The following is a 22,349-nucleotide window of genomic DNA, read 5'->3' as shown; positions in this document are numbered from 1 at the left end:
TACTCTGGGCCACAATTTCATATTCTGTCCCATTACCCGTAACATATTTCATCTAGCTAAGAAAGATTTGTTATGCTGCAAGGCCAGGGCAGAAATGAAGGAACACAGCAATGCTTCCCTGCCCCCTCCCACCCACACCAACCTTCCCCTAACTGGACCAGAAATGTTTTCCTGCTACCTTGTAGGATCTCACTTTCCAGCTCTGAGATCCCAGGGGAAAAAGCCAGCATCCCAACTGACTACTGCCTGACCTGGGTGATGGCTGATTTAGGAAAATGCTGGGAAAGACAGCAATGCTTCCAAGCTCAGTATGTTGCCATTCTCTTAAGTATCAAGTAAGAACACTTGCTGGGAGACATTTCCAGCAGAAATACAAGACTGTTTCTTCAGGAACTGGCAAATAATACTGCTGTTTAAAACCGCAAACTCTTACAAATATCTGTCTCCAGCACACACCATTCACAAGCATCACATCTACTTTAAAAACCATTGCACACCCATACTGATACTGTCAAACTGGATCAGATCAGCTGACTGTAGCCTACTGACCTGAGTAACTGAGGTCAATACCATATACTGCAGAAAAAAATACAACAAAAGATAAAAGATATCTATGTAAAAACTGCTAATAAGAAACCACCAGGTGTTTTTTCCTAATCCTGACAGTGACTGATGCATTAAGATTTAAATGTCTTAATTTAGGTGGATTTTACTGAATGCAACTGGGAGGCATTTTCACTATCCCTATGGAAGCTTAAAAAAAAAAAATCAATCTTAAAAAGCTTCTCTGATAGCATATGGAAATGTATTTACACAGTCTGATAATTTTAGATAAATAGCTAATTTACCTGGGTTATGAACATGAAGTATTAGAGATATTGCTAAGTAATCAGGAATAGCTCCCTCAGTTTTGAAATACAAAAAATCTTACTGAATTTATATACCTTAGAGCATATTTTTAACTGCACAAGAACATACTCTATTGCCTCTGTCTTTTTAAAGTGACCCAAATCTTCATAGTCAGGCCCCAAATGTAAGCCCTTCCACAGCTATAAACTGCAATCTCCATTATGGATACATTTGATATTTTTGTGTGCTATTTGATATACGATCAGTACCATAACAAGGCCTGGGCAAAAAGGGTATCCACCTTAAGCATTCCTCTAAGACCTCCCCAAAGAGGAAGCAAGTATGCCAGAGCCCTGCAGCTACTGCTGGCCAGGAAACCAGCTGCAGCTCCATGCTAGCGGATGAATTGATTGCTACCAGAGATGCTGCAAGGCACATCTCGAGTGCTAAAGCAGCCCATATAAGATGAGCAAATCTAAATGCAATACAGTGATGTACAATAATTAGTGTCCTTTTTAAATTACCTAGCAGCAACATCCTATTCCTCATTTGCATATGTGTATATTTCTAATCTTATTTCTACTAATACAAACTATTTGAAAGAGGAGTATTTTCTTAAAGATAAGTAGGGATTATCTAATAGGAAAATGGTATGTAAGCAATGATTGCTTTGCAGTAGTACCATAAATACACTGTTGGTCAAGAATTTTAAATGACATTTTACTAATAAAAAAAAATTTAAAACTAAACTTAGCCTAAAATAAATCAGTTGAACACAAAGACTTCTGGAAACATGATAAAAAACCAATTTGTTTGCCTCAAAGATCAGAAAAACAGGAAAGTATATATAAGAATAAAATGGTAAAGTAGACTGGGGACTTCTACTGAAATCCATGTGAACAAAGAAACAGACATTTGATTAACTCGTAAACACAAACATTTTTTCACTTCTCACACAATTAGACTCCAGAAGATATTCCTGTAGAGCCTATCATACTGAAAAGACTAAAAACTTAGCAAGATTAAAAAACAGCAATTACTAGACTGAAGACAGTTACTCAAGATTTCAGTTGTCAGATATTATTAAACAAAGCTCATACTTTTAACAAAAAGAGAATACACTGTAATTCTGGGGTATAATCTATACAGCTAGGTGGAATTTTACCAAGAAAAAAGTATTCATCATTGATCAACCATGGGTTTTATTTGCATCGGTTTGGAGCCATACTATGTTAGCTATTGTTTTTACTGTAATGCGGACATTTACACTACTAGGTTTATTAGTATAATAATATTGTCAATTTGAGAACTGAATATATATAGAAGAAATATTTCTTGTTTTTGTCAAATACAAAGGCAAAAGAAAGTATCTCTTCAGAATTTCTTCATCATATACTTAACACTAAAGCAGCGTACCTTTCCTGTTTAAGTGCATATTCCAGCATTTTGATTCTTCGCACTAGATCCTTCTTCAGATTTTCTTGTCCTTTTCTTTCACCTTGAAGAAAGGCGATCTGGGCCTGCAAAAGGAAGTGTTCAATTTAGAATCTGCTTCCTCAAAACCATTCAGCATAGATCTTAAGTGTGTGTGTCTCCCCCAAGTTATTTTAAAATTTGTACAGTTCAAAATAGATTGGCTTAATGTGTTTCATAAACATTAAACACTTAGACAAAACACTGCATAGATAAACCTTCTAAACCGCATGCTCATTAGAGATCAAAATAGAAAAAGAAATAAAGCAATTTTAGTTTGTTTGACAGGGTTTATTTCCTCTCTTCGCTAAATATTCAATAAAAGATTAGATAAAATAAGCATACAAAAAGCTTTCAGCAGATAAAAGAATTTACCAACAATAAGGAGATGATAAAGTATTTCTGCTCAGTAACTGAAGTAGTACATAATTAGTGTACTGTTCTATAGATACATGTTAGATACATTATACTAGTCAAAGAACTGAAGTACAGCAGGTTCAGCTAAAAGAAAAATAAAACCCTGTTTGTAATACCGTGCCAAATGTTAATTATAATGCTTACTAAAATAGGTTAAAGAAAGCTCTCCAGAAATACTGCAATTAAGAGAGAGAAAAAATGGAAAACAGGGAAAGGTATTTTGGTGAGGGAGACCAGGAGACAAATGGTATAGAAGTAAATAGAAGTCAAGCAGAACACAGACACCTAACCTTTATCAACTTCCAGCACAGATTAAGTATTTAGTTGCCTGTGAAAAATCTCCTTTAAATAGAAAATGATGATATATACAAGATATTAATTCCTAATCATAAAGGCAGAACTACCTGCTTTTGTACCTCGTGCTCAAATCAAGTCCATTATAAGAAGCAGGTTCTTGTGCTCTCAACTCATGAATACACTTTTAGACAAAAATACCTACAAGGAGTCACCACTTCATACCCCAGCCTCACCTTCACTGCAAGCCACCTGCCATTTTCAGGATCAGAAGCTTTCTGCCACCTTTGCAGCTAAGTCTCCAAGTATCTCATCTGCCTCTTGAGAAGCACAAACAGGATAAAAAGCAGCTGGTCTACACCATCAACTGTTGAACATGAAGAGCAGTAAGCCTTTCATTTATATAAATGCCCACTGTAGTTCGATAAGCAGTGTTTTCTGTAGGTACTGCAGTCTGTACCAATCTCTAGTGAAAGTGAGGAAGAAACAAGCAGGGGTATCCTCTCCTCACCTGCCACAGCCTTGCACACAATCACCAGATATCTTAGTTAATGGAAACAGACACCCCTAAAGAATAACTTGGCTGACTTCAAATTTTTAAAGAAAGTGAGAAAAATAGTGTCTGTAAATGCCATTTTCTCTCCACCAAGTATAAAGGGAATGCACACAACTACCTCAGTTGAATTTTGGAGATCAGGCAAGATGAATTTTACTCCAAAAGGCCATTTGCTGCTGGCCAGCTACAGCAGCTGACCTAAAATATGACACCAGCTGACATAATTTCATTGCTCAAGTACAGTTAGTAAACAGCTTGACAGACACCTGAATAATCCTTAACCACCAGTCACCAACTAGAGCAGCCAGTTTATGGCAAGTGAAAAACACTGGCTACTCTCCAATGAAATCAGTCTTCACATTCACTAGGGTAAATGTATTTGCCAAAAAAACCTCAGCTGAATCAAAGGACAGGTCTCTGTCAGTCTGGCATCGAGCTTCTCTCACTCTAAACTGGGATGAACAAAAAACTACAATTGAATTCTAACATTTGTTTTATGCTCAGGTTTAGGGAAAGGCAGAGAAGAAAAAAATGGTGCCTTTAGAGTCAGCATTTCTTACCCTGAAAAATGTAACAGTGCAGGAAGCATATAAACTCAACAAGGTCACCATCTCTCTCAGTAACAAGAACAACACCTCAAGCACATACAACTTAGTGCAAACTAAGTAACTGTACAGACATCCAGATTATAATGCATGTACTAGTGCACTGTGATAGTGATTTCTCTCTCCCTGCCTCCACATAGGCCCAGCAGAAATAAAAAAGTGTCCTTCAAGCCAAAAAGTGAGAGAACATCAAAGTACACTATCAAAAAACAGTACAACATGATGTAAATTGCATTTGGCTGTATGAAAAAGATCATCCAATGCCATCAGAACACAAGCCGAAGTGATCTATGATGTGACCTGCTGTCTGCAAGTAATTTCTAGCTAAGAATGAACTGACTGAACAGTCTGGAATGAAGCATTTTTACCTGGCAGGTTGGCAAAGGACAGACAGTAATGGCCTGGCTCATGCACTGCTCTACTACAAAGGTCAAACCAGCATTACCATGCTAACAATTGAGGTTAAAGTCATCTTCCACTGGTAGCAGCCTAAACAATGAAAAAAAAAAAGTAACTTCTCAGTAGTTTTGATAACTTACTTTTGTGAGAGACATAAATGGATTTGGTTAAGAAATATCATACAACACCTCCTTCATGTGAAAATGAGCAGAGTCACGCTTCTGATACAGGGCAGGCCTGGCTCTATAACTTGCCTGACTAACCATTTGAGAACCAAAATTCAAAACTGTTACCAGAAGCTTCTTAAGCACATAAAATAATGTAAATAATGTTCCTAACTCTACCTCTGGAGCTGAAGCATCTACATCTTATGATTCAACATGAAGCAAAAGGATTATGCTCTCCCTCCTCGGGGCCACTGGCAGTCCATATTGCACAGGAAGAAAGAGCACTGGAAGAAATATTAACTGACTCTTTGAAGATCTTTTATTGTCAGTGGTATGCCAATGCTCTTACTGATATCTTATAACTTTTCTTTTTCCTGGACTTCCAAGAAATTCATGTGTTTCTTACTCGAAACGCGTGCAGCAACAACAGAGTGGAACTTACAGCCCAAGAGCCATCTCTCCAGCCCTACACAAGCTTATTGCCAGGATCTTTCAAGGTTACTATATACTTTACAGATTGGCAGTTTTCCTGGCAAATCAAGAAACCCACAAGTGCACCACAGGGCTTGAGAATAATTTTGCTTTCTCCTTGGAGGCTGTGCAGTTTCTGGCATAGTTTGTTCATGCTTTTCTTCTAAGTAGCATCCTTATGTCTGATACTTTTTATTTTTGAGAAATTTTGGCTCTGAAAATGAGAATGCTTACATTTGGTCTTTTTCATAACATACAAAAAGTAAGGAGAATATTTCCCCTCTTTCCCACAGGATGTTAGCAACTCACCCCTCATTTATATAAGTACTGGATAATTACAATTAAGTCAGCCTCAGCAGACAACAAAACATCTGTTATATTTGTAAGCTCAAATTTTATTGAAGAAATTCTTAATGATAATATTCAGGTTTATTTGTAATGCACATAAGGACAGCATTAAAATAACTGAAATTTTATACCAACAATATTACTGTAACAGTCCCTATGTCCTAAGCAGATTTCATTCTTTACAATGTTTGGCAATTAACTGAAAACATGCAGAGGAACCTAAATGTTCATACCATAAATGAAACAATTTGTAGTATAAATGAAAACTGAATAAATGAGTACACTGAGTTTAAATATTTAAAATGACAAATGATGACATCTAGCAGTATTTTCTCAGTCTCTAGATAAAAACAGTGGTAACTCTAGGATCACCGTTTCCAATCAAAATATTTAGCCAACACCTAACGTCTGTGCAAACATTTAAAGTGTAAGAGGTCTGGGTTTAAATACAATGAAAAGTATAACTGAACTGTACAACTACAGTTTTCTTGTAATTCGGACGTAAACAGAATTTTATCAATAGATTGAGACTCCACAGGCCATTTTCCATTGTTGCAGCTTTAGTGCAAATCAAACCTGAAGCTTGCGCTACCTGAGGGAGTAGGAGATCAAGGGAGGATCACTTCCAATTTGAATGATCTGCAACACTGTCCTACACTCATGCTTTGACCACTCCCAGGAAGGTTTGCCAAAAATTTCAAGAATTCACAAATATGCCCAACAAACAGGTTCTGCGACAACTGACCTTCTAGCTAATAAGGTTAAAATGCATCAAGTTGTAAGCTAGTCATTGCAAACCTCTAAACCGCCTACGGGGATCAAGCAAAAACTCAGATTGTTCCTTGCCTTATGGGTGGGGCGCATCGTCTCCATAAAGCACCCGGCCCCGCTGGATCCGCAGCAAGGAATCAAGGCAGAGTCCACCTCAAGTATATTCTAGGCTAAATGCTACAAGTTACTGTATTACAGCTAAACTGTAAAATTAAAATCAAGAGAGTCAGGAGAAAACAAAAACAAACAAAAAACCCAACCCTATTGGATGTTGGGAATATTGGCACAAGAGATGCCTGGAACAGTCTATTTCAGCTACAACCGTACAGTCCAGTATTATTTTTTTTTCCTACTTTATCTCATTAAAGTTTTTAGTATTGCCAACTGCAACAAAACTTAGAAATTTTATGACTATCCAGTCTAAATTAATAGCACTGTAACTGTCTTAACTATTCAACTTCTTTACCGAGAGATTTTAAAAATAACATTCATTCTTATATTTAAAAAAGTTCTCATGGGCAACAACATGGTTGTTTTAGGAAATTTCCCAATAGACTCTAAGGTCACATTACTGCAAAGTGGACAAAAGGATGAGGCAATGTTTTAGGTAGCACTGTGTTAGAAACAACTTTTTTTAAATGTTGTTGACTACCTCATACAAGCTTAGCAGCCATAACAATATAATCAAATAATGAAATTGCATCTTAATAAATCTGGATTTCACCAATGTTTGAAAAAGTAAACTGAAATTTACACTTCCTGGAATCAGCAACCACGACAACAAGGATGTTAAAAAGTACACCGTATCAGCACACCTTTTTAGGCTGACACCTTGACATTACAAAACAGCAAGAGATTAAAAAAATATTTACCTTTAACAGAAAATGTTTAAAAAGAAACAATGCTATGGCTCCTAAACAAACAATGCATGTTTAGTATCAACTTCTATCAGCTCCTGAATTTTACAGCTATTTCAAGTTAAAAGGTGAATTTTTTTTTTAGTTCTTAAGACTCAAGAACTATAAAAAGCCTTTCCATTATTTTCTTTAAAATATTTACCTTAATATTTTAAAGTAAACCTCACTGCAAATTTATGGGCACTTGAAGGTCAACAGGCATCATGTGACAAAGTAAGAGCTACTAAGACACACAATTCAGTATATACTGCTTCCGTAATTCAACAACAAGGTCTTCACAGGTTGAGAGAGAGAACAAGGGAGGGGAAGAAACTGCAAGAAAAGTATTGCAAAAAATATGTAGATAGCTAAAATAACTAAATGCATATACAGATGAATCAGCCTGGAACAGTTGTGCTAACCAGTCTACCGAGACCTGCCAGAACGATGCCACAGGCTGGGGGGTGCTCAGTATTTTAGATTATAGTTGGCTCACTGAAGGGCTACATATTTAAGTACATTTGTAAATAAGCATAGGTATGCCCAGGGGGTAGGAGGAGAGGACATAAAACACAGGTACAGGGGAGGGGGAAGGGAAATATCAGTGGTCTAGTAAAACTGGCAAGCAATTTCAGGCACTATCCTTAACATTGCAACACACATCTAGTAGCGCTCCATGCCAAGAGAGGCTAGGAAGCTTTTGTAACCGCCTGTAGCCATTTAAGATAATACAAAACTGAAGCGGGGCCACAGGCTGAAACGAGTGGCAGGCACTGAGGCTTATTTAGCTCCACCCCGCACAGAAGCGCCTTATCCCGTTTATCATCTGCACACTCACACTGGACGATAACGCCTCATGGGACTGAAGCCCAGCACAATCTGCTACTGGCAAATTATTTTTGCTGGACTTCTCAGAGATGCCCTCAAATTGGCATCAGAGCCAAGCCCTGAAAAAATTAAACCATCCAAGAGATCAAAGATTTAGCTTACAGTAAAAAAAGGCAGTTGAAAAAGCCATTTACTTACATTCTTCATTTCTTTGAAAAGATTGTTTGAAAAACAATTTCTTATCAGTGAATTCAAAACTCCTAATAGATCATCCAGAATCAAAAAATTATTTAGTAATTTATTCCTGGCAATACCTTGATTACTAATTTAAGCATGTCAACCAACAGGAACACTTTTCCTTCTGCAGTTTGAAGTGTTTTACCAGGCAGATCTCTGTTCAGATAGCCATATCCACTCTTCAGTGCTGCCTTTCACTGTTCTAACTGCAAACATCAAAATACTTGCCGAGTTAGCCAAGCAATGTATATTCAGCTTATTTAATCATTCTTCATAACCAAAAATTTTCTCTAACCCACCAGTCATTTTTGTAGTACACTGAGGTAAGTGGTGACTGTTAACTATTTTTCTTCTTTCTTTTGAGTCCCAGGAGCATGCTCCATGTAGACTGATTTAAGAACAAATAGAGAGCAAGTTTTAAACGTGACGTAATTCTATAGGCAACACCGCAATGACATGTCACAAAATAATCATGTATTATGAGTGAAAGTCCAAATTGAAAATGCTCAAATTAATTGCTTTCCACTTGCTGTACAAGAAAGGCAGAAATACAGCAACAGCAGTCAGCAGCAGAACTGATAAACAGACTCAGGGCCCACATTTAAACTCAGACAATGGAAGTTCACAGGCCGAGTGAATCAGTTGGGGTATAGCAAGACAAGAGAGAAGAAATCTGGAGATTTTTAGATTTGGCTTTGGTAACAAAAAGAGGAGTGAACCAGACTTGACCACACGAGTATTTGCAAAGGCAACTGGCACATTCTCGTTTCTTGCTCCTACAGCCAGGAGCAGCTACTCCTTGTATTCAAGGATGCACCACCACCCTGAACTGACCAGAGCATCAAGTGAAGCAGATACAAAAATAACTGATTTCATTCTCACCTCCTGTTTACAAGCTTGGATATGAACATCATGCATGCCATTTTTGTTCTGATGCTTTTGCAATCCTGCCCTATGTGACTGCCCTAAACGGAACATATTCCTGGCTAAGTGCAGAAAAAATGCAGTCTTTCCACACTGTGATCTTTAATTTAACTTCTTTGTCACTGGGTTATTTTCAAAATATTCAATATTAGTTAGCATATAGCAAACTCTTTTCAAACAGGAAAAGAACATCTTCTAGATGAATCCATCTACAGGCCCATACAGAACATTATGATAAAGTGAACCTTTGTTTTCACATTTCAGAGTATTTTTATTTCTAGTGTATTGTTTGCAAAGCTTGGATTCTGAGCACTCTGAAGTGATTCAGAAGAACAGTTTCAAGTATCTAAGCATTTCTCAGCATTTAAAAACAAAGCATAACAATCCTTCATCTACTTCTAAGTCAGTTCTTGCCACTTTTTGGCTAAGGAACTTCAAAAGGAGAACTTGACAAGGCCTGGCAGCCTTGTGAAGCCAAATATGTGAGTAGATTGCTGACCAATATCTATTTTCTCAGAAAACTGTCTACAGATATCAGTTTTAGTCAAGGCTTGGCATTTGTACAGCCTTACTTCTTTTAGCATTAAATGAAAATGAACCAAAAGTCTCTGGAGATAAATGTGATCCTCCTTAGGGAATTTTATGCAGCCTGTTCTAGAATTAGTAAATAAAGTTTCAGTGTCTACAGAAATGTCAATAAAGGCCTTGAGTAGGATGCAGAAATACCAATTTAAATTATAAACATGTATTAGTAAAGAGACATAGGGTGTTTCACCATATGCTAACCTGACAAGGAAAACCAAAGTTTTCCACCTAGAATATAACAACTTATTCAATTTTTTGCTTAATTCAATAATCCTATAGCAAATCATGAAAACCAGAAAATCCTCTACTTTTTTAAAGTATAACTTTGTCAAAAGTGTCTGTAAGCTTTAAAGACCACTTGGAGACAATGTAACATTGCAAAACTCCCTGTCCATGCCACATCAATATTTAAAGCAGCACTTTCGTAAAAGAGTTAGGCCCATTTAGGAAACACATTTTCATTACACTTAAACTAAATTACAGGTTTAACAGATTTGAGAAGAATGGGAAAATCTGATGCTGGGAAATGCTCAGATCATTTATGCAATTAAAAAAAAAAATAAACAACTATAAAAATCAGGTGCAGACCTGCAATGAACCAGTCTCATCAGTTTGTATTTATATTCTACTTCTCTACAAAAGCTACCAATTTCTATAATGCAACTCTTTTGTCACTGAACATTTACTCCCACCAGTCCTCCTGGCTTAAATAAAACAAAACATGACAGCTTATCAATGAGTATATTGGGATTAGCTGGCAAACATTCATACAAGCAAACAGGAAAGAAGAGTACAGAAGCTTCTCTTTGCTTCACATGAATTTGGCAACTACAAAGTTTGCTTAAAAAAACTTAGCAAAAGAAATGATATCTGGTAGTCACTGAGACCCATTTAGCACCATCTTCCCCTACTAACCATGCCTCACTATTGTGACCATGGGTCATTTTCTTCCACCCTTCTTTTCATTTATCTGACGTATTTAAAACAATAAAGTTGAGAATGTTGTCCTTCTGGTGTGGAGAGGAATTTAACATTAATCACTGTTTTCTTAGTAACATCTGCCTTATAAGAAAAAATACTTTATCGAAGACTTCTACAGCACTTCTGCCAATTCATCTTTCACAGAGAATCTCAGAGATTCGACCCACACCATCATATTTGAAAATCTTATACAAAACTTCTTCAAACTGTGTTTTATCTTCTATTTTATTGGCCAACCCAAATTCTTAGGAGTTTTCTATTAAAGAAACTCCTGATTTCATCAACTCACTGCTCAATCCTTTTTCTCTGAACAATATTTTCAGATTACCCAGCTATCAGAATAATTTTTAACTAGAAACTTAATCCAATAAGAGGACTGTTATCTAAAAGCCAACAAACTGTAAATATCAACTATTTCTGAATCAAGTAATGAATGTCCTAAACCACACTATAAATAGCCACAGCCATCTGCCTGATTTGCCCCTTCTCCTCATTACTTTAACTTGTCTGTCTCCAAGGACAATCTTACCATGTAGCATGCCTGGTTTTACTGCCTGCCTCCTGCCTGAGAAAAGCAGCAGCAAGGGGGAAGATTACCATCCATGACCCCCCTCCAGAGAGCTAACATTACTAAATCTGACTTCCATAACTGACTTCAAGTGCTTATCTATTATTTCCATCATATTGCTTCTATTACAGTTGTCTGCTATCATTTAACCATATTTTACCTTATTTCACCACATTTTATCTCATTTCATTAACTCTTTCCCTATCATTTAGGGGTTGGTTTTTTTCTTTTCTTTTGGCACTGTCTTACAAGGAATATTTTTAACAAAGCTGTGGAAAGACAAGCACATTGTATCCACCCATTCTCCGTAATTTCCTTGCAAACCTTTTCAAAGGAAAGTTTACCCAGGAAAAATAATTTTAAGGTAACTCTGTCAGGTCCCACTACTCCAAGGCAGTCTACTACTCTCAAGAAACAGTTAGCAGTTAGAAGAAATGAAAACCTTAGTAGGAAAGAGGACAAGAACTATAAAATTCCTTAGCAGGAAACGGGGTGTCTATACACACAGTTACATACAGCATAGCAGCTTGTCACAATTTAGAACATTTGTGAAATGCAGAGAAATGCCAAAGTCTGCAAATCAGCATTTTTGCCAGAAAAATGTTTGTCAGAAGCACAACTTTCCACAGCAACATATGCATTGCTTGCAAAGACAAAAATTCCAGTCAAAACAAAAGCCACACACACACACAAGTGCCTTCCAAGCTCATCCAGCCCCAAAGCAGCAGAACTCAACAGCTTTGTCGCTTGCTGGGACAAGGATGCGCATCAGCAGTGCACAGCTCTGCCGGGGTCCCAGCCGTGGGGGTAGAGTCCCCATTGCTCTCTCCCAGGGGTGGCAGATGGTTAATTAAAAGGAAATAGCATCCATAACAGAGAATCACCCCCAACCAGTCAGAAGACATATGGTTAAGGCAAGACACCAATATGGGAGGCAGTTCAAACCCTGCTTGCCTCAAGCAAAGATACAAATTTCAGTGCCCTGCATATGCATTTGATGAAACTCTTGGCTATTTTAGGATGGGCTTGTCCAATACATAACAACTCTGAAATGCCTCAGAAACACAGTCCAGAAAAATGCAGAATGAAAAAAAAACCCCTTAAGTTTAAAACTTTTGCAGAACAGGAAACCCTTTCTTGTCAACTCTCCCAAGCAGCTGCTAGAAGAACCTAAGAAAAGGAAAATTACTCATTTCTGAAAAGATATGAAAATAAATGATAATGCTATAAGACACAGTTTGTGAATACTAAAATGAGGATTAATAATGTTAGTATTTATTCTAATGAATTACTTCACAGGGCATCATGAAAATTTATTCCTAGCATAATTTTTCAATCTACAGGATGTCAAAGGACCATAAACAGAAAGTGAGCATTAAAAGTGAAATATGTAATTAGCAGATAAGCATCTACAGGAACTCTGTGTGAATCTGTTTTCATTCTTATTTGAAATACACAGCTTAGTAATGATACTTGCTTAGATATAAATATTGAAGTCCTCTTTCACCCTGAATAAGGAAGATTATATAATAGAGACAACAATAATTTCAAAAGGTTCAATAATTAGGAAATCAGAGTAAACATGAATATTTGCTAGGGAAAGCAAAATATAGGCATTTGATAGAAAGAAAAACCTTGGAAAGGCAGTACTAGACCAGTAACTAAGAACAGAGAGTAACCTGCCTGGCCTGCCAACTCACATATGTTATAAACTTAGGTGTGTGTCACCCAAACAAGCATCACATAACACAACAGAAAGGTAGGCTACCTGAATGTCACATTTAGTTCTACACAATTAATTACAAGGAAAAGAAAAAGAGAAAACAAAAAGAAGCCCAGAGGAGAGCAAAAGACAGACAGGAAATCACAGTGGGTCTGACTTGCAAGGTGTTTTCTGGAGAGAGGATATAGCTTAACTAACCAACAACTACAGAGCAAAAGTCAAGCACGGTAATACTGTGGCATAAAGTATCTCAAGTATTTAAACATCATGACAGGTAAGCAACTGGATATAAAAAAGTCTATCTATGAGAAACAAGATGAACTGCAGAAAAAAATTACGGGATACTAAGAAGACCATCCAAAATAGATCCTCTGCCACACAGCCTCCCAAGAGAGCTATTATCTAACACTGAAATTTACATAGGACAGATGACTAGTGAAGTACAATCAGGAGAACTGCATCTTTATCTCAAGAGAGACAAACTGCCCAACCTCAAACTTCCGTTATTCTGTTAAACATTTCCAAATATATAGGCCAACAAAAGGCTTCAGAAGGAGCACAGAAACAGCTTTTAATTAACACTGCTCATCATTCAGCTGTACACGTACAATTTCTAAAAGCCATCACAATTTCTAAAAGTCATCCTGTAGTTGCTGAACCCCTAACACAAACCTCTCACACGGATTGAAGAACATTCAACTGCAAATGGTCACAGCAGATGTAACGTCTGATGACTATAGAGACAGCCAAGAATTTTGCACCTTTCTGAACATGACTCCACAGCAGATAAATGCTGTTACAGCTCGTGGCAATGCCAGCCACAGCTAATTATAACTTTATTGAGATGTTTTGGAAAGAGCCAAAGGTGTTCAAGCAAACAACTTGTAATGGATTACATTCCCAGTTCTGCCACTGACAATGCATGACTTTGGCAAATAGTTTAAATACTCTACTTTCCTCCTGTCTCATCTGTAACACTTACCAAGCTTCTGAGGGATACTTGGGGGAGGAGAGAGGAAGAAGAATAGCATGCTAGCTTCTATTGAAGGGCACTATAAACATGCAAAGTGTTATTACTATTAACGCCCTGGCAGAATCTCTTAGGTCCTGTAAAACACTTTTTTTATCCAAAGCAATTTTTCAGATCTGTATCAGCTATGAAAAAACGTCACAATATTTATGAGACACCACTGGATATATGACACATGATGTTGTTCTTATACATAGCTAAGCTAGTTACTTTCCACATAGTATTTACTGGATGTAGCAGATAGAAATATGATTCAGTTGCGAACCAATTTTTCATTGAATCACTGATGTTAAAATAAAAATTACTCTCTTGTCCCCATGACCAACTCATTTAAATTCCTACAAGGGAACCCTTGGAGAAGAATGTCACATCTGCAACTCTTCTCAGAGCAGTTGTTTGATGTTACCATAGAAAGTACAATTAAAAAGAAGACTTCCCTACTAATTAACAAAAAAACACCCAAACCAAGAACCAAGAAACAGAGAAGTGCTTCACATTGCTAAACAGGCTGAAGACTGTTGACAAAGATGGTACTTTGAAGGAAAGACACAGAAAGAAAAGAGATGGATAGGAAACAAGAAACAAAGAAAGGAGACCTAAAAAGGAAGCAGAGTAGATACTGTTCAGTCTCGAACGTGGCCAAATGAGAACCAAACAGTGGGCTGCTGGTAATGTGGGCAATGTGAGGTTTGCAACAGAGATCTTCTTGTAAGCAAAGCCAAAGAGGAACAACCACGAAGGCTGCATTATCGACTGTTATTAATGTAACATGCCCATCACTGAATTATCTGACAGTAATGGCTCTAAGCCAGCAGTTCCCAAGTCCTTTAACCACAAGACCCCTAACAGTCCTTTAACGCATTAATGAGCATATCAACCCCACCGCTTTTCAACTGAAAACACTAGGTAACGTGTCCCATAATACCGAAGGAGTTGCAGACGGTCCCGCAGGCCTGCCCAGGGGGCCGAGGGCCCAGAGGGGCTGCAAGCCAGCACCGAGGGCCGGGGGCAGCCGCCGGCCGCGGAGGGGCAGCGGCACAAACGGGTTGCGCAGCTCGCCGGAGGCGAATTTTAAATTTAACAGCGGGTTATGAAACCGGTGACAAGTTTAGGCAGCCGGCCGCGGAGAGGCACCCGGAAAACTCCGGAGACGCGCTGAGAGCCGCGCGGCGGGCAGGGGCCGCTCCCCTCAGGGCCGGCCGCCATGTCACGCCCCTCCGCCCGGCGGCGGCGGGGGGCGGCCGCCCTCTGAGGGGAGGGAAATGGCCCGCGGCGGAGCCGGGCGGCCGCTCCCTCACGGGGGAAGACTGGGCAGCGGCTCGGGCGGTCGCTCCCCTCCGGCTGCCGGAACGCTAGGGGGGGGGGGGGGGGGGGGAAGTCGCGGGTTATTACCTGCAGCTCCGCCCGCTCCGCCTCCCACTCGGCGCGCTCCGCCTCGAAGCGGCCCCACTCGTGCTGCAGGAAATGCAGGATGCCCGGCACGCTGTATTGAGCCCGGGACGCCGACACCGGCGCGGCGGCTCCGGAGGCTGAGACCCCCCCGCCGCCGCCTCCTCCTCCTCCTGCTGCCGCCGCGGCCGCCGCTGCTGCCGCCGCCTCGCCCGACTCCAGCCCCGGCCCGCCCGCCGGCGGCGGCAGAAGCAGGGCGTTATTGTTGTTGTTGTTACTGAAGAAAACGCCGGGCCCCGCTTGCTCGTCCATGGCCGGGCCGGGACTGCCGCGCTACCCGCCGCCGCCGCCGCCCCCTCCTCCCCGAGCCGCCGCCCGCACCCAGCCGCGTCCCGGCAGCAGCAACAACCTGGGCGCGTCCCGCCCGCCGTCACCGCCTGACAGCCGCCCCCGCCGGCCGCTACGGCGGCCCGGCAGGGACAATTCCAGAGAGCGATTCGCCTCGGCCCCTCTCGCGGCCTTCTGGGAAATGTAGTTCCGCCGAGTGGCGGGGCGCCCGGCGAAGGGAGAGGCGGGAAGATGTCCCCGATTGCCTTTTTCTCCCCCGCGCTGCCGTTACGTCGAGGAATGACGTTACAGCGACTGAGCCTCATCCCCGTGACGTGCCATGCTGGGGTAGAGACTGGCAGTCCGTGGCAGGCGGCAGCTGGCAACGTACCCGCGGGCCCGGTCGGCTGGGCGGGGGTGAGGGAGACCGCGAGGGGCCGCCCCGCCAAGCCATTTAAATGGCTTTGTCACACTCGCAGCCCACCCTGGGGCCATAAAAAGGGCAGGTGTCTCGCAGCAGCTCCACAAAGTTCAGTCGAGCCCTGCCTTTTCACCCCCGTTTTTTTCTGTTTCGGCCCTGTTCTGAGCAGTGCTCAGTGTCGAAGCACCAAAAACTGTAAATCCAGCCCAGGGCCACAGCGGTTTCTTGAAAATCTTTAGAAATGCTGTGAAGGGGAACGAAACAACATTGTTCAGGAATTACCATGCTGCCTTTTCTGCCAGGAGAGGGAAAACAAGATACTTTGACACTGACAGCAAAGCCCTGGGCTGAGGGCACAAGCTGTCAGCAGCACTGCTCTCCCCTACCTCTCCCAAAGACACAGAAAGACAAAGTTAGGCTTGCTTTCCATGCTACTTACATACTAACACCAGAGCCTTGCTGAAGACAGACAAGCGCTCCACTACAGCAGGCTTCACAGTACAGCTACGTGCTAGCAGTGCGTGGAAGACGGCGCGTGGCCACTGAGGCTGCTGCAGTAGGGTTGGCGCAGGTGCCGACAACGGCCACCCCTCACCTTGCCCTGGGCACACCAGGAGCACCCCACTGCTTGCTCAAGCAGCGCTTCCTGTTTCCTTCTGGCTGTTCTGAAACCGTAGTCGCCTGCTTTGTAACCCTGCCCTCAGAGATTAGAGCTGTGGCTGGTAGACAGCCTCTTTGTGCTTTTAAAGAAGGAAAGACAACTAAGGAAGCTTACAGAGAGCGTCAGAGAGCAGAGGGGAACAGGAGGGAAAGCACAGAAGAGGGAACGTGCTCTGGGGGACCTCAAGCAAGGACCGGGGTAGAACAACAAGGCTCACCCAGAAAGGAAGGAAACGGCAGAGAGAGGAAAGACATGAAGGGGAAATGGAGCAAACAAGCTTCATGAAAAAGCACATTAAAAAGGCCACTGACAAAGATGAAAAGGAGGGTGACAAAGAACAATAAGCATTACGGGCGTTTCAAGTTATTTCATTATTTTTAATCAAATGAAATTTGATGCCAAAATATTACGTAAAACCACACGGTTATACCTTTAGTATCAGGAACAAGCGGAGAAGCAAACAAGGACTAAACTAGGGAAGGATGTATACAAATGGAAGTTGTGCATGTTGTATACAGTCACGCAGTATAGAAAGAAAAACCTCTCCCTTCTCTATCCCTCCACATCTATCCAGTGCCATTTTCCCTTCCGCTAACTTTTTTCTATTCTTCTACTGACTTCTTAGTTACGCTTTATTGCTACACTTCCCTCCCCCTCCCTTTTTCTGAGTTTTCAGACATCATGTAAACTAGAGTCTAACCAAAACATAAAAGTGCTGAGATAAAAGTTAAGGTAAATAAAACCTAATTACAGACAAAAAGTTTCTAACAAACATTTAAGTCATTAATTACTAGACTATGGGGGGTGGTGGTGTGGTCTAAAACCAGTTATAAAGTTGTCTTCTTAGTTTTACTTGCAAAATGTTGTGTTCAATTTTGTACTGAAAGAGTTTCCTTAATACTCTCTCTCAAATGCTAAAAGAGGTTCAGAACTTCCCCAAAGCAATATAGCTTTGTAATGCTGGAAACACTTATTAGAAAGTGATATATTTTAATCAATTTAATTCCCACTACACATACAAAGATGAAAAAACTAGTGAAATTGCTTTCCTCCTCATGTAGGGCATATTGTTTTTCTTTTGCATGCATCTTTACTCCTGTAGGACAATGGAACAAGACTTGGAAGTTATCATCTTTATGAAAAAAATATTTGAAAGATTAGAATATGTACCACTTGTGTCCTCCCTTTAGTACTAAAATATTGACTATGAAATAAAAGCTTTTGTGATTTTATGTTAAATATTTTGCACACACCAAATACAATAGGGCACAAGAGCACTGTCTTGTCCTCCATTATGCATAGGTACTTAAAGGGTTATATAAGGTCTTGTGGGAAAAGAGAGACTAGAGGCAAGTGACTATGCAAAAATAATGATCTGCAAGTATTTCAACCAACTACTACTCATATTCAATTCTATCTACTATCCCTTTGTTATATTTGGGTTGAAGTAGAAGCTTCTGAAATATGCAGTTTTTACAGAGTATCCAGAAAAACATCAGAGATGAAACTCAACAGGCCTAGTCAGGGCTTCTAGTTATGTGGCTTCTCTCTATAAAGCAAAATGTATAGAAAGATGCCTATAGAAGCCCATAAATTCAACAGCAGTGTCAAAAAATTCATGTCAGTCAGTCTTGCATACACAAGAAAATACACAGTTCTGCACATCTGCCAATGGGAGGAGTGAGGTCTGGCAGCAGACACTGGGAGTCACTGGCTCTGCGCTGGAAGGTTAGCACAGCTCTTGAGCTCTAAGCTCCAAAATCTGCAGATCACACTCACTCAGATGTGAGAGGAACTATGTGCTTTTCAAGAAAGAAAAGCCTGGTAGGGAAAGGAAAAACTGGAGGATCCTGGCTCTCACTTGTGTTCTGCTCCCTTAGTCAGTACAGGTGGAAAGCACTCAAGTCATTCGGGTCTCCAAACTTTATCAAGGACTACAGATAAGATATACCTACTGAGACTAAAATCTTGCAGGAAGTTTAAATACCTAAGAGTCTGGACAAAATGCAGAGCACTGAATCATCATATTCAGCCAGCGCCTGGCAGAATAGGAAGACTCCTAACACACAGTGCCTTACAAAGGCCAAAACACCTACACAAATACAGACAGCAGGCAGCTCTCTTTTTAAACTCAATTTCCAATGCATTCTTTAAAATTTATCTTAGAAGAGATAGGGGATTATATTCTTTGCATCCTTTATTAATTTTCAAGCATGGAAACGGATCTGAAAGAAATATACACCACATAAATAAGGACAACTTATTAAGACAGCATGCTTGATCGTTCACCTTGAGAAAGGCTAAAAATTTTGAATTGTTTTTTTCATGCAAGCTGAAATGATCTACAACGTCTGACAATCCCCTTCCCTACTTTGTTTTTAAAAGGAAAAAGTGCATACTTCTACACATGAAATTCCCCATGTACATGGTAAGTACTTGGTAACACTTTCCCTTCTTCCCTCCATCCCCACTGTGTTGGTTGTGTTGACACAATGGTACGATAACAATCACCAGATTTCAAAAAGCAGTCAAAGGTTTGGGGTAGCTTTTAAAAATAAATAAAACTATTTAGTCAGATAGAGAATAGGGTTTTTTGGGTGGATAATTTATAACACAAATTCATAAATATGATCACATTCAATTTCCTAAAAATCTATACAAGTAACACCACTTCCCTTGTAATGCATGGATTTCAAGTAATTACACAAAGCTCTATTAGACAGCCTTTCACATACAAATTACACAAAATTACAGACATATATGCAGTAACACAATGGGGGTAATGTAATGCTTCTGACTACTTAATGGTCCAAAAATAATAAAAGTAATTCAAAAAAAGCTAGTTTTCAGTTTAATTGTTGGGGTGGAATGTACTGTGGGTGGTGGTTGCCTAGCAGCTGCTTTTGCTTTGCTGGCCTGACTTGCTCGGACTGCAGTTTCTAGACGCGTTTTTAATTCAGGAGCAGCTCCCATTACTGTCTTGAAAGCATGTGGGTAAAGTGGACCAATGTGCATTAGATTCTGAAGTGCAAATTCATGAAGATCCTTAGATGCTGTAGATGCAGAAGCAAAGGCATTTTCATTCAGTAAATAGGAAATCAGGGTGGGAACGAGAAGGGCAAGCAACTGTACTCCTAAAAGTAAAAGGAAAAAAAAGTAATTTAATAACCGTATCAGAGAAGAAAACAAAAGAAAATTAATTTTATCAGTTACTAGACTGATAGAAGTAATTTTGTTTTCAGTATTGACAATAAACACTGTAATTAAAAAATGAACAAATAAAAACCCAACTGATACGTAGATGGTTTCCTGTCCTTTAGTCACTCACATCTTTCTTACTGGGATTGTGTTTCAGACTTGTACCGTTGTTCATCACAGTTATTTTGTTCATGACACTTCTTTAAAGATGCCTTTGCACCACCTGATTGCAGATGATTGATAAAAGATCATAAGACGTAGAGTGCCTATCATATTAAAGGATTCCAAGAGCACTTTTCAGGCAGACAGAAATATTATTCAATTGAATCTGAATATCAGCCTCTGCAGTGAGCATAACAGAACCACTATTACTATGGAAGTGTTCACAATAAAGTTAGGGACAGTTATCTGCTATCCTACGCCATTCTGGAAGATTCCAATCCAAAAACTAGCACTGCAGCTACACTTGAGCTAGCACAGCCTAATGAGACCACAGCCCCAAATGGTGCAGGGATCAAAACAGTTTATCCTTAGAACAAAAAGGCAGCTGAACTTAAGCAATAGGCCTACTTTTTTTATCTAGCAAGGATACAAGTATGCCTTTGAAACGTGTAACATGTTAGTTGTAAAATTTAAGCTCAAAGAAACATTAATGGTAACTCAGGTATCAAAAATTTTGTAGGTTATCAGAGTATTAATGACTTTCCCCTAAAGGTTTTGACTAAATTCATGCTCATGGGGTGACTGTCTCCAGCCAGCATTAGCAAAAATCAGATGGTTTGTTTCCTCATTCGCTTCAGTTACTCTCTCATTTTACATGTGTTTCAAACAACTGTGCCAGAGGTAGAATGGGGCTCAAGAAAACATACATTTAGTGTTTGGTCATTAATGAAGAGAAATACCAACAGGGAGTATGTTGGGAGGAAAAAAAAAACCAAACCCACACTAAAACAACAGTAATATTTTTACAAGGAACTTCATCAGCATTTAAAGCCAAATGCCTGCTGAGCAAGTCTTTAGAAAACATGTTGTTCAGTTAGAGAATAATTGAATTTAAAGATTAGCTATAAATACTGTATTCTATCTACTGAAGCAAACAGAAGGCTCCATCTACAATCAAGATATTCTGACCAGTACAATTCAATTTCCTGGGCTTTTTAGATAAACTTTGTTGAGCTGGTAGAAGCAACCTGATAAAAGTGATGAGTCTGCCAAAATAAATAAAAGTTAACAATGGGGAAAAGGGAAAAAGTAAATATAAACGGTGTTAACTACTCATTTCCAAACAGAATAAAACTTCTCTCATTACTGCAGTTCATGTTTAGAATTTTTTTTCCTGCAATCACCACAAATGCAAAGGCTACAGCACATCATAGTGTATGTGCTATGCAAGTCCATGTATCTAAGAGTTCTAGTACTGGAATTACAAAAGCATGTTGCACAGACATGGTCTATTCGTGACTATGTCATCAAGTTTCTAACTGCAAGATTTCTACTGTTCAATATTCTATTTTAGCATTACATGTTTCTCTAGAAAAGCTAAATACTTACTATTCTGCTCCTCACCAAGGGCAACCAACGTTTCAAGGACTTTAATTCCTTCCTGGACTGCTAACAGCTCCAGGTTGTTGTTTGGGCGGCTCCTTTCCACAGCTTTCAACTTCTCAACCATGATAGGGGCCAATGAATGAATATATGGAGTTGACAGGGCACGATTGGTGTGTTGGAACACAGAAAGCAGAAGCTGGTAACACTTGGCTTGAACCTAATCAAATCAAGATAAATACATTGTCCTGAAAGTTATTTGTTAACTCAGGGAATTCTAATAAACTCTGTTATCTATGTATGTGAGAGACATGATGCCAAAAAAAAAAAAAAAAAAAAAAAGAAAAGATGACTAAAGGGGAAGGAAACATACTGAATAAGAGGAAAGCAGCAACACAGCCCATCTGCTAAAACAATATCAGCCCAGTTTTCAATAAAAGGAAGGCCAGTTAGAAAGAATGTGCAGGTACTAAGTAGCAGTAACAATATGAACTCAGTGAAAATAAAGGAATAGTTAATGTCATACAAGTCGGTCACACAGGTCCACAGACAACTACATCTTTAAGTCTCAGAACCACCAGCACTAATAGTACATGTATCTGCAAAATCATGAAATGCTATTCCAGTCTCAGAAGAGTAAAACAGCCCATAAAAATTACTCAGATCAAAGTGATCTTATTGCTCTA

General features: G+C 39.7%; 2 protein-coding genes across 7 annotated transcripts in view; both read right to left on the bottom strand.

Moving 5' to 3' along the window:
• The window catches only part of STRN (striatin), a 64,365-nt gene extending 48,312 nt beyond the window's left edge, over positions 1–16,053 (bottom strand). For 2 of the 5 annotated variants that reach the window (XM_049830756.1, XM_049830760.1), the window contains exons 1-2: positions 15,515–16,051; positions 2,266–2,369 (exon numbers count right to left, since the gene is read on the bottom strand). In XM_049830756.1, coding sequence (XP_049686713.1) covers positions 2,266–2,369; positions 15,515–15,823 — 413 coding nt within the window. In that variant the 5' untranslated portion in view covers positions 15,824–16,051. Of the gene's footprint in view, positions 1–2,265; positions 2,370–15,514 lie in introns of all 5 variants that reach the window. The other 3 variants (XM_049830759.1, XM_049830757.1, XM_049830758.1) reach the window with 3 other exon arrangements.
• Positions 16,054–17,276: 1,223 nt separating this feature from the next.
• HEATR5B (HEAT repeat containing 5B) overlaps positions 17,277–22,349 on the bottom strand; it is a 62,654-nt gene continuing 57,581 nt past the window's right edge. For both annotated transcript variants that reach the window (XM_049830754.1, XM_049830753.1), the window contains exons 35-36: positions 21,670–21,883; positions 17,277–20,054 (exon numbers count right to left, since the gene is read on the bottom strand). In XM_049830754.1, the coding sequence (XP_049686711.1) occupies positions 19,750–20,054; positions 21,670–21,883 (519 nt within the window). In that variant the 3' untranslated portion in view covers positions 17,277–19,749. The remainder of the gene's footprint in view (positions 20,055–21,669; positions 21,884–22,349) is intronic.

Source organism: Accipiter gentilis, chromosome 28 (assembly GCF_929443795.1).
Source record: "Accipiter gentilis chromosome 28, bAccGen1.1, whole genome shotgun sequence".
NCBI classification, from domain to species: Eukaryota; Metazoa; Chordata; class Aves; order Accipitriformes; family Accipitridae; genus Astur; species Astur gentilis.
This window is presented reverse-complemented; position numbering and strand designations above follow the sequence as displayed.